This window comes from Helianthus annuus, chromosome 16 (assembly GCF_002127325.2).
Source record: "Helianthus annuus cultivar XRQ/B chromosome 16, HanXRQr2.0-SUNRISE, whole genome shotgun sequence".
NCBI lineage: Eukaryota > Viridiplantae > Streptophyta > Magnoliopsida > Asterales > Asteraceae > Helianthus > Helianthus annuus.
Genome location: NC_035448.2, coordinates 105,900,592 through 105,915,154, shown reverse-complemented (window position 1 = coordinate 105,915,154; position 14,563 = coordinate 105,900,592). Strand labels below are relative to the sequence as shown.

At 37.9% G+C, this 14,563-nt stretch overlaps 1 protein-coding gene across 1 annotated transcript; it reads right to left on the bottom strand.

The window, feature by feature from the left end:
- Positions 1 to 8,336: 8,336 nt before the first annotated feature.
- LOC110924022 lies at positions 8,337 to 8,684 on the bottom strand. The gene has a single exon (XM_022168066.1). The coding sequence runs from the start codon at positions 8,682 to 8,684 to the stop codon at positions 8,337 to 8,339; it is 348 nt and encodes a 115-aa protein (XP_022023758.1).
- Between the last annotated feature and the right edge of the window lie 5,879 nt (positions 8,685 to 14,563).

The following is a 14,563-nucleotide window of genomic DNA, read 5'->3' as shown; positions in this document are numbered from 1 at the left end:
TGTTGTCAAACACGATGTTGTCACTGCAACACGAGGCACATGTCAAAATTCTAGTTTTTTTTCTGAATGACAAAATTGACCTTTCATTTATTTGAGTTAACAATAGTACGAAATTTAAGCACAAAAAGTATCACGATATCAGCTTGAAAAACTGAATATTAACTGCTCATGGATAAAAACTCACGAGAACACTATTGAGGGTAAATATTATGAAATTTTAAATATCTGTATAGACATTTATTATATCTTATAATCAAAGGTCGGTGGCACAAACTCCAAAATAAGTAAAATGTCAATATTGGTGTTGTGATTATGACACAAAGTCAAAGGTGATTTTCTTTTATGGGCTTACTGTTGACCAAGAAAGCATGATTGAATATGGGGATTTTTCTTGGAGTTTTTCTTGGGCCTGCCTTTTCGTGACACACATGACATACAAAATGGTTTTTGGTTTTGCTGACTTAGTAAGTTAGTACGTTCTTAGATCGGATACGTTGAAACACGTGTTTTCATATAATTAACGTATCACATAACGTGCCGCCAGCTATAAACAACTAAGACATTGCCGCCGCAACGCGCGACTATGGCAACAATCTAGTTTGAACTTCAATCTTCGTAATGTTTCTATCATTTTATGCTATGTATGTTACCCAAAATAAAAACTGGTTCTCTTTTTTACAACTTGCCCGATATATAGCTTTCTTTTTTAATAGGTTTCCCTAGGTGAGTCAGGATATACTAGTAAGTTTATTTGTGTAGAAAGACTGGGAATTAATCTTATCCATCTATTAAGTAATCAAGACTAAGATTAAATGGGTGAAATTGAACAAAAAAAGACGTGGATGAGTTAGTTCGAGGGTATTCTATTCCATCCAAGTCAATAGTTTCTCTCTTCTCCAATTCCTCGTCGTTTATAAAACGTTACCAACTTTTTCATACAACAATATTTTTTTATATAAATTGCACCATAAAAACGAGTGTTTTTTATCTTTAAAACGAGCACAGTATCGCTATACTTTTGAAAAAAAAATTTGAAAACCCAGATGTGTAAAACGCAATGCATAGAACAACACACTATAACCCAGGTTCTAAAACACAATCGAGTTTCATATTGTCGTGTTTATGTTTTAACATGGTCATGCCTTTATTCTAACATGACTTGTTTATGTTTTAGTATTAGTATGATCATGTTCTTTGCACTCAATTCTACTAAAACGCAATGGGTTTCACATGGTCATGTTTCTCTTTTAACATGGCCATGCCTTTGTTTTAACATGGTCATGTTTCTGTTTTAACATGGTTATGCCTTCGTTTTAACATGGTCATGCCTTTGTTCCAACATGATCATGCTTATGTTTTAGCATGATCTGTATTATTTCACCCCAGGTTCTAAAACGCAATGGGGTTTTAACATGGTCATGTTTATGTTTTAACATGGTCATGTCTTTATTCCAACATGATCATGCTTTCATTTTAACATGATTATTTTCTTTGATGTTCTTTAACACTCCAGTTCTAAAACATAATGACACCCAAAATCAATATTTTGCACTATAGGTTCTAAAAAGAAATGGAGTTTTAACATGGCCAAATTTATGTTTTAACATGGTGATGCTTTTGTTCCAACATGACCATGCTTCTATTTTAGCATGACAATGTTCTTTGCGCTCTAGGTTGTAAAACGCAATAAAACCCAAAATCAATATTTTGCACAAGAGGTTCTAAAAAGCAATGGAATTTTAATATGGCCATGTATATGTTTTAACATGGTCATGCTTTTGTTCCAACATGACCATGCTTCTATTTTAGGATGATCATGTTCTTTGCTTGTAAAACACAATGACATTCAAAATCAATATTTTGCACATGAGGTCCTAAAAAGCAATGGAGTTTTAACATGGCCATGTTTATGTTTTAACATGGTCATGTTTTTGTTCCAATATGACCATGCTTCGATTTTAGCATGATCATGTTCTTTGCTTGTAAAGCGCAATGACGCCCAAAATCAATATTTTGCACATGAGGTTCTAAAAAGCAATGGAGTTTTAACATGGCCATGTTTATGTTTTAATATGGTCATGCTTTTGTTCCAACATCTTCTATTTTAGCGTGATCTTGTTCTTTACACTCCAGGTTGTCAATGAAACTCAAAATCAATATTTTGCATTGTATATTCTAAAAAGCAATGTAGTTTTAACATAGGTTTTAAAAAGCATTGTAGTTTTAACATGGGTATGCCTTAGTTCCAACATGATCATGCCTCAGTCATAGCATGACCATGTTTTTTTTTTTGCACTGTAGGTTATAAAACACAATGGGTTTTAACGTGGTCATGCCTTTGTTCCAACATGATCATGCTTCTATTTTAGCATGGTCATGCCTCTACTTTAACATTCAGAATAACAAAAATGAAAAGAACTGTATCTAAAACATAATGAGGGGAAAAACGCAATTGAGCTTTGATAACCTAAAACGCAATGAAAAATAAAAATTAACACAACTTACAAAAGAACTCCGATTAGCGACGGTGGATGGAGAAAGAACTCCCACACACCATGGGGAAACTTGTTGCGGTGGCAGTGGGCGGTGGAATGGTGGTTTCAGATCTGGAAAACTCAACAGGTGGTTGAAGGTGGTGGTGGTTTTAGATCTAGTTTCCCTCAAGATGGTGGCGATCGTAGGTGGTGGTGGAGGTGGAGGTGGTGACGTGATAGTTTTTGCTTTTGAAAATGGTGGATTTGAGTATACGGGGAAGAGAAATGAATTGCAGATACTGAGTTTTTTTTTTAAGATGGTGAATTTTAACTAAAATACTTCTCCTTATGTTTTTTCAACTTTGCCAGATATACTCCTCTTATTGCTTTCTATCCAAACTAAAATTTCCATTTAATCTTTTCCCTATATTTGAATTCTTAAAATTGTGCCCGATAAATCGGGTGAGGATCACAACTATATTCATCTTTGCACAAATTTTAAAGTAATCCTTTAAACAGAGCTTATTTAAAAGTAATCCTTTAAAATTTAAACGCATTTCATGATATTTAAGCACAAACAATATCATGATATTTAAACACAAACAATATTATGATATCAACCAAAAAAACTGAATATTAACTACACTACCGAGGGTATATATTATAATCAAGGTTGGAGAACTCGTTAGTTGCTAGTTGGTCGGTGAGGTGGGGACTAGCGACGACTCGGGATTACTCGGGATTTTAATCGGGATTATCGAATTGGGGTTTTTATATGTAATTTTCACTTTTATGTATGCATATACGCATTTTTATAGGTAAATATTTTAAGTAGCTAGGTTTTAACTCGTACTCAACTTATTTTTTAAGTATAAAAGATTAATTCTTGGAATTCACATGGTTTGGTTGGAAACTAGCCGGAATTTATAGATTTTGGCCGGAATTTTTTTGCCGGAATCACCGATTTTTGGCTGGCCGACTAGGTCTGACTAACTATTAATAGACTGATTAACGAAAAATTACTCAGACTGACCGACTAACGATTAGATTCTTACAACAATGATTATGACAATTTAAACATCTGTATAGAAATTTGAACTTGGATCCTCTTTATGTTTCTATCATTCTATGCTATACATGTTACCCAAAATAAAACAGGTTCTCTTAGCTTTCTTCTACGGTTTTAATAGGTTTGAGTTCTTAGAATTATGCCCGATAAATCGGGTGAGGATCACAACCATATTCATCTTTGCACAAATTAATTAAAATGTAATCCCTTAAACAAAGTTTATTTAAAAGTAATCATTTAAAGTTTAAATGCATTTCACTCCAACATAATAATTTATTTATTTTTCATTTATATAGTTTATTCTCCTTCATCTTTGCATGAGATATACTTTATTTATTTTTAAGCTTATCCTATTTACGGGTTTTCATCCAATTACAAATGAAATATTTTTGAATAATTAAAAAAATAATTATCTAATCGAAAGACGTTCTACTAAACCTATTTAACAGTTAACACCCACACCCTCTCCCTCCCTCCCAAATCACATGTTACTCTATAGAACCAAACTGCACATACTGGTAAGTTCATTCTTTTTATTCTTGTTTCACTGCATATATGCATTCATTTACGTGTAGTTACATTATGATTCAGTAGTCTGCACTTTCAGAAGTTACCTACAATAATTGAAACATATAACGTTCTCCCTAAAAAGAACAAATAGTAACATATTGTTCTGATTGAAAAACTTGATTGAATGTTGCTACCAATCAATTTGCCACTCTTTAACAGTTTAATAATCCTAAATAAATAGAACTTAAGTAACTAAATATGAAAACTCAAAAAAATTCAATAAATACAAGATTATCTTAAAATAAGTAAGCTAACTGAATTGAAACCAAGCTCGAACTGTTTATATCTTATATACTTCTTTTCTCTCTTGCAGGATATAATTCTAGGATTATATGATTTCCCGCTCTATACGTCAATATACGAATACACATAAATTTACCCACATACGCATATATCAATTGAAACATGATGGGGTACGGTATTAAACCCGACCCGAGCGGTCAGACTTCCCATTACGTATTGCTTTTATATTAATTATTTATTATTATTGCTACTAACCCAACCGCGAGGCCCAACGCGATGTAGTTTACACTACTTTGGGCCGGGGCTTGTAGAGATAACCCCTAACTGGGCATGGCCCATTGAGGTTAGGGGAGGCCCATATCCCCCTATATAAAGAGGTCTTCACCTCTTGAATGGAGAGGACATGGGGCCGCCACACTTTTTGTAGCTGGAAACAGGAGAATCTTCTCCTACTGGCAATCTCTACAGCTCCACTTTCTTCTCTTCTCCATTGCAGATCTAGGTTCAAGAAGAAGAACAAGGTGTGATTCTTCACCCTTATGTAGAACGCGGTCCAGTCATCCCGGGAGTGATTCCGTGTTTCTTCAAAACAATATGCATGCACAATGTTTTTTCATCAGTATAAGTAGCCACAGGGCAAGCAATTGAAACAATATGAGAAAGTCTTTCATAACTTGACATTAAATCTTCTTTTGCATATATTATAAAACTCGTATATACGGTTCATAACGGGCATTTGTGGTTAGCATATCTAGGTATTATTTTGTAGACAAAAATAATCCACACTAAAAATAAAATACCCAAATAATTTTTTTTTTTATTTTTTTTCGTTTTGCATGGTAACCAAGAATTTTTACGTCTATAAACCGTATGTAGTACGGGTTTTATGTTGAATGCAAAAGAAGATTTAATATCAAGTTATGGATGCCTTCTCATATTGTTTCAATGGCTTATTGCTTGTGGATGCTCTTATTGATGAAAGATTTTGTGCAAATATGCACGGTGACTTGTCACCTACCTTAGTAATTTGGATCAAATAAGAAATTTGAGGCAGCCACCACTGAAGTACATGATTGTGGTTTGGTGTATGATCTTCTTTGGTTGGATCTTTGTGTTGAGGATAATGGTTGGGCCGTTGGGGCATGAACGAGCGTGGTGTTTCTAAAGAATATGTCACCGAGTTTCTAAAGAATGTGATCTTGATCTTGTGTGTCTTGTTTACTAGGTATGGTATTTTTACTCTTGTTTATTACTTACACTGGCTTATAGACCCGTGTATTACACGAAAAACATGTAAGACATATATATTATTCGTATATATAAAATTACGTATTACGTTACATATAATAGTGTATATAAATAAAATTAGTATTTATTATCGTATGTCTTTTAAATATAACTTATATTTTAAATAATCTCCAAGGCCTCAATTCCATTTGGAAAATTCATTGCTTAAGTTGTCGGTAGAAAGCCAAATTTATTGGTATGATATATATTAGATTTGTTATTCTTGTTAATAATTTTTATGCGTATTTAATTAATAATTAGTTATTATAAAGTTATGATATAAGTTAACAGTTATATGATGAAGAATTGTTTTTTTTTTCATTAGAGTAAATTACATGTTTTGTCCTTTACGATTACGCCAAATTGGAGACGTTGTCCTTTAGCGCAAAAGTTAACGAGTTTTGTCCTTAATGTTTCAAAATCCCTGCACGTTATGTCCTTTGGCCCTAACTTAGTCAGATTTTTTGGTTAAATATGGTATGTGCCTTTTACATGAGGGTATTCTTGTCATTTCACCTTCCCACAGGCTATTTTGTAAAGAACTATTATGTGCTATTTATACAAAACTAAAAACTAAAAATTAAAATACTCTTTAATATATAAACTCTTTCTCTCTCTCTCTTTTATATCTCACTTTGTCTATCCTAAACCCACCACCACCACCCCAAAACCTTTGCCGTCACCACCCACCTCAGCCTTCACCGCCTGCACCCCCACCTACCAACCACCACCAAATTAAATGTTGATTTTCTTATGAACACCCCTCTAACAAGAATCAGTTTGATAAAATTCAAAATCCAACTTCAAATGAATCACCAATCATCAACACAACTAACAAGAACCTATGACCAAAACCAAAACAAATTAGTCACTTTCAAACAAAAACCCTAGAAACAAAACAAGATCAAACCCAAAAAAGTAACTACAAACTCACCGGAGCAACAACAGAAACGACGCCGTATACCGCCGCCGCCGCACCTGACCCACCACCACAACCACCCCTTCACCTCCACGCACCACCCACCCGGCTCCATGAACTTAGATCAATCAAAGTGTGATACTTCACACACAAAAAAAAAATGCAAGTACCTGAAAGTTTGCACCCTCAAAGACAGAATCAAGAGTACTAAAGTCAAGTAGCCAATCAATAAATAACCTAAAATACGGCCTAGGGTTGAATGATGTTTTCTTATCCTCAGCATCCTTTTGAATGAATCTCAGAGCCGTCGCACCTAACCCACCACCACAACCATCCCTTCACCTCCACCCACCACCCAACGCCGCCGCAACCAAATCACTCGCCGCCGCCACACTAACCCACCACCACATCCACACCTTCACCTTCACCCACCACTAGCACCGTCGAAACCAAATCACCCGCCGCCACCGCACCTAACCCACCACCACAACCACCCCTTACCTTCACCCACCACCGCCCCTGACCCACCACCACAACCATCCTTCACTGTTGTTGTCCGTTCAGATTGTCTTAGAGAGAAGAGAGAGAGAGATGGGGACTTTCAGTTTAGAGAGAGAGAGAGAGAGAGAGAGAGATTATATGTCTATTATTTTTAGTTTTTTTTCAAACTAGTCCCTAAATATAAGTTGTTTTACACTATAGTCCCTAAAGAAATGAAATGAAAACAATGCCCTCATGTGCAAGGCACATGACCAGATTTAACCAAAAAATCTAATTGGGTTTGGCCTAAGGGACATAACGTGCAAGATATTGGAACGTTAAGGACAAAACTCGTTAACTTTTGCGCGAAAGGACAGCGCCTGCAATTTGCTGTAAACATAAAGGACAAAACTTGTAATTTACTCTTTTCATTATTAAAGGTTAATTTACTATGTAAATGTGTTTGGGCTAATGTGAGGCTAACCCACTTGATATAGAGATAATTTTCTATTAGAGGAGAGGTCTCAAATTCAAACATAAACACAAGGAGTATTTTTAGTATAATTAATGTAAAATAGAGTATGAATAAGAAAAGAAGGTACTCCAAAACATTATAGAGAATGTTAAGGTTTTATAGTACCATTTTTGCAAGATGTCCTCCCGAATATTTGCTTTTTTTTAGCTTATATTAATATATGTTTAGAAAAATCGTATATCGACTTTTTTATATAATCTAACATATAGATGGCAACTTTTTGTAATTTAAATTATTCTATTTTAAGAAGTATTAAAATCATGTGTTTTAAAATGATAGATTATGTATTGTTTTTTAAACATTTATATGTTAAAAAAGTCGTATATCAAATTTTTGTATAATCTTAGATATTGATGACAACTTTTTATAATTTAAACTATTTTATTTTAAGAAGTATTAAAATCGAGTTTTTAAAATTATAAATCATGTATTTTCTTAATCATATATTAGAATTTGATATTAATCTTCTAATTCTAATAAAGAATAATAAGATCGTTGGGTGTGAGATTTGAGTTTGAGGCTTTGGTTGGGGGCTTGGGTTGACATGTAGCGGAGATGGGCTCCACCAGTTCACCCCAAAAAATGTGGGGTGTGAAGGGGGTGTGGGCTAGCTTGCGTGGATTGACATTTGGCAGGTATTTTTCTTTTTTTTCGGTTTTTTTATTTTAATCATAGAATTTAATATATTAATTTTATAAACACCTATTTAATTAATATTAAATAACTACAACAAAAAGATACATTACATCACAAAAAAAATCAATCATCTTCGTCTTCGTCTTCAACGTTGTCAAATCTAGGAAGTGTTGAAACATGTTGTACCAAATCAGCTCGAAGAATTGCATTTATTTGTCGTGACTCGATTAGATTTTGGTTTTGCGTTCCCTGTTCGTCACTAATGTCTTCGTTATTTGATTGGGTCTCCTCGGGATAATATTCAACTATTGCCCGGCCTTCATCCTCTAAAATCATGTTGTGTATAATGATGCACGCGTACATCACGTTTCTTATTTGATCTTTTTGATACACTCGACAAGGCATGCTCAAAATGCGCCACCTTTTCTTCAAAACACCAAATGCTCGCTCGATGTCTTTGCTTGCTACCATCTGAACTTTGTTAAACTTTGCTCTCTTTGGATCTAGGGTTCCATCTCTTGAGAAAAAAATTTTACAGGGACAACCCACTTAGGGTAAATTCCATCAACAAGATAGTACCCATGAATGTATTCAACATCATTTTGATAGTAAAATTTAGTAAGAATTGATTGATTTATATAGAATAATAGTTAAAGAATTTTTTTTATAAAATAGTCGTTGGCCAACGATTGGCTAACGGCTAGCCCAACGGTCACATGAACTCGGCCAATCCCATCCATCCACATCAGCTCCCAACCCGCCCCACGTCTGGCTTCATAGCCATGCCAGAGGGACAACACCGCTACCTAAGATGGCCCGGTGTGGCTAAAGCGGCATTGGTTTGGTTCCCACGCCCCAAACCCAAACCCACATCCCGCGGTCTAACATATGCCATGTTGCATGGTAACCAATAATTTACATCTATAAACCGTATGTATTACGGGTTTTATGTTGAATTGAAAAGAAGATTTAATATCAATTTATGGATGCCTTCTCAGATTGTTTCAATGGCTTATTGCTTGTGGATGCTCTTATTGAGGAAAGATTTTGTGCAAATATGCAAGGTGTAACAACCCGACTCTTCGGGTCATTACTTGTATCTGTTATTTCTTGCTTAATTAACTTGTACTCTCGAGATTCCGATTATCGCTACGGGTTAACTATTTTAAACTATATTTTACAACGCATTCACAACGTTTATTCAAAACGCAGTTATCACAACTAAACGCTATTTACAAGGCATACTACTTACACGCATTTTATCGCTTGTTTAGACTAAACGCTATCACAACGCAATTCGAAACGCATATTTACTTTATGCTTTTTATGTGTTATGTGTGTTATTTGTGTGATTACTTGTTTAATGTTATGTGGTTATCTCAACGCAACGCTTACTCGCAACTCGCTTAAACGCAACGCAACGCTTAACGCCCGAAACGAAAAGTTGGAAAACTAACCTACACAACTAGGTTGTCCGGATAACCCACGCAACGCTTACTCGCAACTTGTGCGACTAGGCTATGTATTGTGCGACTGGACCCTTATTGTGCGAGCCATAATAACTTGTGCGGCCCAGTGCTTATGTGCGATTCATAAATAATGTGCAAGGCCCAACATCATTTAGCCTAAATGGGTTGTGCGATCGAGACAAAGTGTGCGATGCAGGTGTGAGACTCCTCTTATTTCAGTTACCCATCCCATAATTCTCGGCCCATCAGTTTCACAACAATCATGCCCTTCCTAATTAACATTAAATATTTAACACAATTAGATAACATCATTGACTCTCATCCAGAACAAATGGTGAAATTTGTAACAGTTTCTAAACATCAGGAATCCATCTATGCGTTCTTATTCGAATTCAGATCATCACATATCTTAATTCTATGCATGCTCATCAACCCTAATCATGTAACCTATCCAAGAACATCATAACATACAAATCAACAAACTCCTATCATTAAACAGTACCGACTCTAACATCATTCATGCTAGGCGTTAAACACATATCAATGTTCGGCCATATTTAACTCAGTTCATGATCAAGACTCATCCGTGTTAATCTTACTTCTACGTGTACAACGCAACATAAAATCACGTAATCAAACATGACAACGAAACCGATGGACATACATACCGATTATCAGAACAAGAGAGATGAGGGACTTCGTAGGAAGGAGAGCTTCTTCGGCCCGGGTAGGTTGCTGGCCGATCTGAGAGGGATGAAGGAAGTATCGCCGCCCCATGTAGAAGAGATTAGGGTTTCTTGCCTTGTGAGTTTTTGCAACTAAATGATAACTGTTAATCATTAGTATAACTCCACTAGTGGGGCTTGCGGTTTGGGCTTAGAGTATGTGGGCCAAGTACAGTTCAGCCAACAAGGAGGAAAGTTCGGCCCAAGCTAAAGAGTGCGATTGGGTCATATTTCCTGGCTCGGTTTCATGAGATTATTTTACGCAACACCTAAATAGCTCGCATGCATTCTATAGAGTAAATACGACTAAACAGGTTTACTAGAGTATACACATAGTTACAATGTATGATGACAGATAAAACACAACGATACAAGTTGGTGATCGGGAAATTAGGTAATGATAACCGTGAGAGTTCGGGTTGTCACATCATCGCCAACTTGAAAGAAATTTCATCCCGAAATTTGGTAAACAGTCTCAGCGAAACGGGAGTGATAGCTCGAGTGATAACTTAGGATGACTGTGGATTTTCCTCGGGTGCCACATCATCCTCAACTTGAAAGAGAATTTTGTCCCGAAATTCGCAGTTTCAAACGGATTAGGATACTTGAGCTTCATCTGGTCCTTGCGTTCCCACGTGGACTCTGGTCCACGTCTTGAGGTCCAACGAACTCTCATAATTGGAATTCGACTGTGCTTTGGTTCCTCAACCACTGCAACTTATCGTCAATCTATGGTTCTTGTAAGGGTACTACAAGTGTTTCATGGGACAAACACTTCTTTAAGTTTGAGACATGAAAGACATCGTGGACATCACCTAATACACCAAGCAATTCAAGTTTATAGGCCACTATACCGATTCTTTCCAGAATTATGAATGGACTAACATATCGTGGATTAAATTTTTCGTGCTTCCCAAGCGCACCACGCCCTCCCCCGGGTAAAACTTTCGACATAACACGATTGCCTACTGCGAGTTCTAAGGGTTTCTTACGCTTAGCAACTTTTCTGGCGGTCACGCGCTGCCGCCATACGAGTTCTGATCGAAACGATCCTCTAAGGAGCTCCGAGTACAAGTCCTGGACCTGTGGTTAGGCTGTCACCCACCTCAGCCCAACAAGAGATTGACATTTTCGTCCATACAATGCCTCGAATGGAGCTGCCTGAATGCTAGAATGGTAACTGTTTTTGTAGGAAAAATCAATCAAGGGTAAATGTCTTTCCCAACCTTAACCCAAGTCAATCACACATGCTCGCAACATGTCTTCGAGTGTCTGGATGGTTTGTCCACTCTGACCATCCGTCTGAGGGTGATAAGCAGTGCTCATGTCAAGACGTGAGCCACAGGGTTTGCGTGCTGCTTGCCACAAATCGAGTATAAACGTAGATCACAATCAGAGGTAATAGAAGTTGACATCCCATGCCTAGAAATCGCCCTTCTCAGAGAAATATTCACAAACTGTGAAGGCTCGTCAGTTTCCTTGATTACAAGAAAGTGTGCTGGTTACGTGAGACAGTTAACGATCACCCAGGTGATATCGTTTCCTCTTCAGGTTTTTGATAGGCCAGTGATAAGTCAAACAAACCAGATGGTTTCTGATATTCCACCTTGACTTTCGCACAAGTCAAACATCGTTCATATGCATGGTTATGTGGGCCTCCATGCCCGGTCACTAGTACAAGATCCTTAGATCCTAATACCTGCTATCAAAACCCAGACGAGTAGAATATCGAGACTTGTGCGCTTCGTCCAACAAAAGTTTCCTAAGGTTGCCGTATAGTGAACCCATATTCGCTCCACCAAGTAGCGAATACCGTCCGATTTTAGCCACAAGTTGTTTTTCCTTGTCCCGCGTGAATTCAGCTAGGAGGTTCTCGTCCTATAAAGCTTTAGTCCGGGCAGGATGAATCTGATCGGTAGGTTAGAGATGATAGTTAGCTGCAAAGCTCGTGCATGTTTAGGTCTCACAGTCGTAATCGTTCAAGAGTTCCATCCAGCGATGCCATCACATGTTCAACCTTTCCTGATCCAGATATGCTGAAGGCCCTTGTGATCGGTATAAATTGTGCTTTTGGTACCGTCCAAGCAATGCCTCCAAATTTGAAATCCAAGGACCAAGGCTTCCACCCCAGGTTGTGAATTGTGCAATTCTTCTTATAAATCTACAACGGCCGAGAAACGTAAGCTATCACTTTCTCGCGTTGCATCAGCATGCAACCGAGACTCTGAATCGAGACAACATGGTACACTACCAGACCACCTGTACCATCGGGTAGGGACGGTATTCAGTGCATTGCAGAGTTTGGTTTCAAAGCTGAAAAGGCGTTCTCCTGTTTTGGTTTCCCCCACAATTACGCAGTACCCTTAATAAAGCAGTATAAGCTGGGCGATCTTCAAAAATCCCTTGATGAATCCGTGATAGTACCTAGTGAGACCAAGAAATTTTCCGCACCTCCGAATGGCTCTTTGGTGTTGATCAACTCCTAATAGAATGGATCTTAGCGGAATCCACATGTATTCCCAGTGTGTTGACTATGTGGCCAAGAAAGGGTACTTCTCGAATCCAGAAGCCACACTTAGTAAGACTTCGCATAGAGTTGCTCCTCCCGTAAGAGCTCTAAGAATAGATACAAGTGCCGCTCATGGTGTTCCTTTCTCCTGGAAATGATTCAAAACGTCATCAATAAACACGGTTGATGAATTCGGCGAGATGAAATTTACATATACGATTCATGTGATCCATGAGGTTGCTGGTGTGTTGGGTAACTTGAATGGAGCTCGATCCTTACAGCTGGTCAAGAAGGTCGCCGATGCAGGGTAAAGAGTGACGGTTTCCAACTGCCACCTTGCTGAGTTCACAGTAGTTGATTCGCGTACAAAAGGACTCACCCTTCTTTTTCACAAATAGAGCTCGGGCTCCTCAAAGCAAGGTGCTAGATCAGTTAAAACGTCTGCCCAGCGATTCCTGAAGTTGATTAAACAGTTCTTGCAACCTTCCTGGTGCGAGACGATAAGGAATACGAGAAATCAGGGCTGCTCCTGACGTGCGATCAATCTGTGATTCCACCTGATGTTGTGAAAGTAATACCTGGAAGTTCTTCGGGGAAACTCATCGGAAAAACCACGAATAACCGATAAATCTTCAATATTCTTTTCTTCAGGCTGAGTATCGGTAACCTATGATAGTAAGGCAGGGTAGCTGGAACACTTCTGGGCTTTCATCACTAAAGTGATACTGACCACCAGTGAATCTCCACCAGGGAGAGGTATACATGCGATTTTTTTTGTCTTTACAAAGGTTTCTGCTCGATGCTTGGACTACCAGTCCATACTGACGACTACATCAAAGCTTCCAAAAGTAACGGGAAAAGAGTCAATGTTAAACACGTGACCTACAAGTTTGAGTTCGCACCCTAAGCAAACGTGTGAGATTCAATTGGCTTGCCATCAGCCACTTTTACAACGTGTCTGGCATCAAGAGGTATCAGGGTTGAACGGAACAGAGACGAAGTTATTAGTTACCAAGAACGTACAGACCACTATGTTGCTATTATACCTGGCGTCGCCCACGCTAATCCTACATGCTCTTCCGCGAGCACCACTTCCAGTGTTGTTGTTATCATTACGAGGATTCCCAATACTGTCATCGTTCTCTAGGTTGTTGACGTCTCGTCTTAACAACGGCCAATCCTTGTCGAAGTCACCTTCATTTCCATACTGAAGATTATGGTTGCGAGCACCTTGTTGTCACCGTGGCCATTGCCCCTAATGTTGTTGCTTTGCAAGCAGATCTCTTCAATCTTTTGCCAATAGGGTCCATCTTCTCGTCGTTCTTGTCTCGTCCTAGGGTACTGCCCATGACGCTAGTAATTTACACACCCCATACTCCAGTTGATTTCCAGTGTTTACGCCCCAACCGATTCGTAAGAGTTGGCTCCCAAAGGTCGCTGACTAGGGTTAGTGACTTCATTGAAATCAATCTGCGGGTGTTCGTCGTCTGAAAGTAGGGTCATCCTAATACTAGGGTTGGTAATGTATCACGTTCACCTTCTTATCCATCGGCCTTGCTAGTCGATTGAACAATGCACGGTAAGTTGCTAGAGGTTACAGAAGTGATCATACTTCGGGATCTAAGGTGTCAATTCGTTGATTTCAAA

Excerpts from the sequence above, each read along its gene's own strand:
- LOC110924022 (XM_022168066.1), bottom strand. The coding sequence starts at position 8,684 with ATGGTAGCAAGCAAAGACATCGAGCGAGCATTTGGTGTTTTGAAGAAA.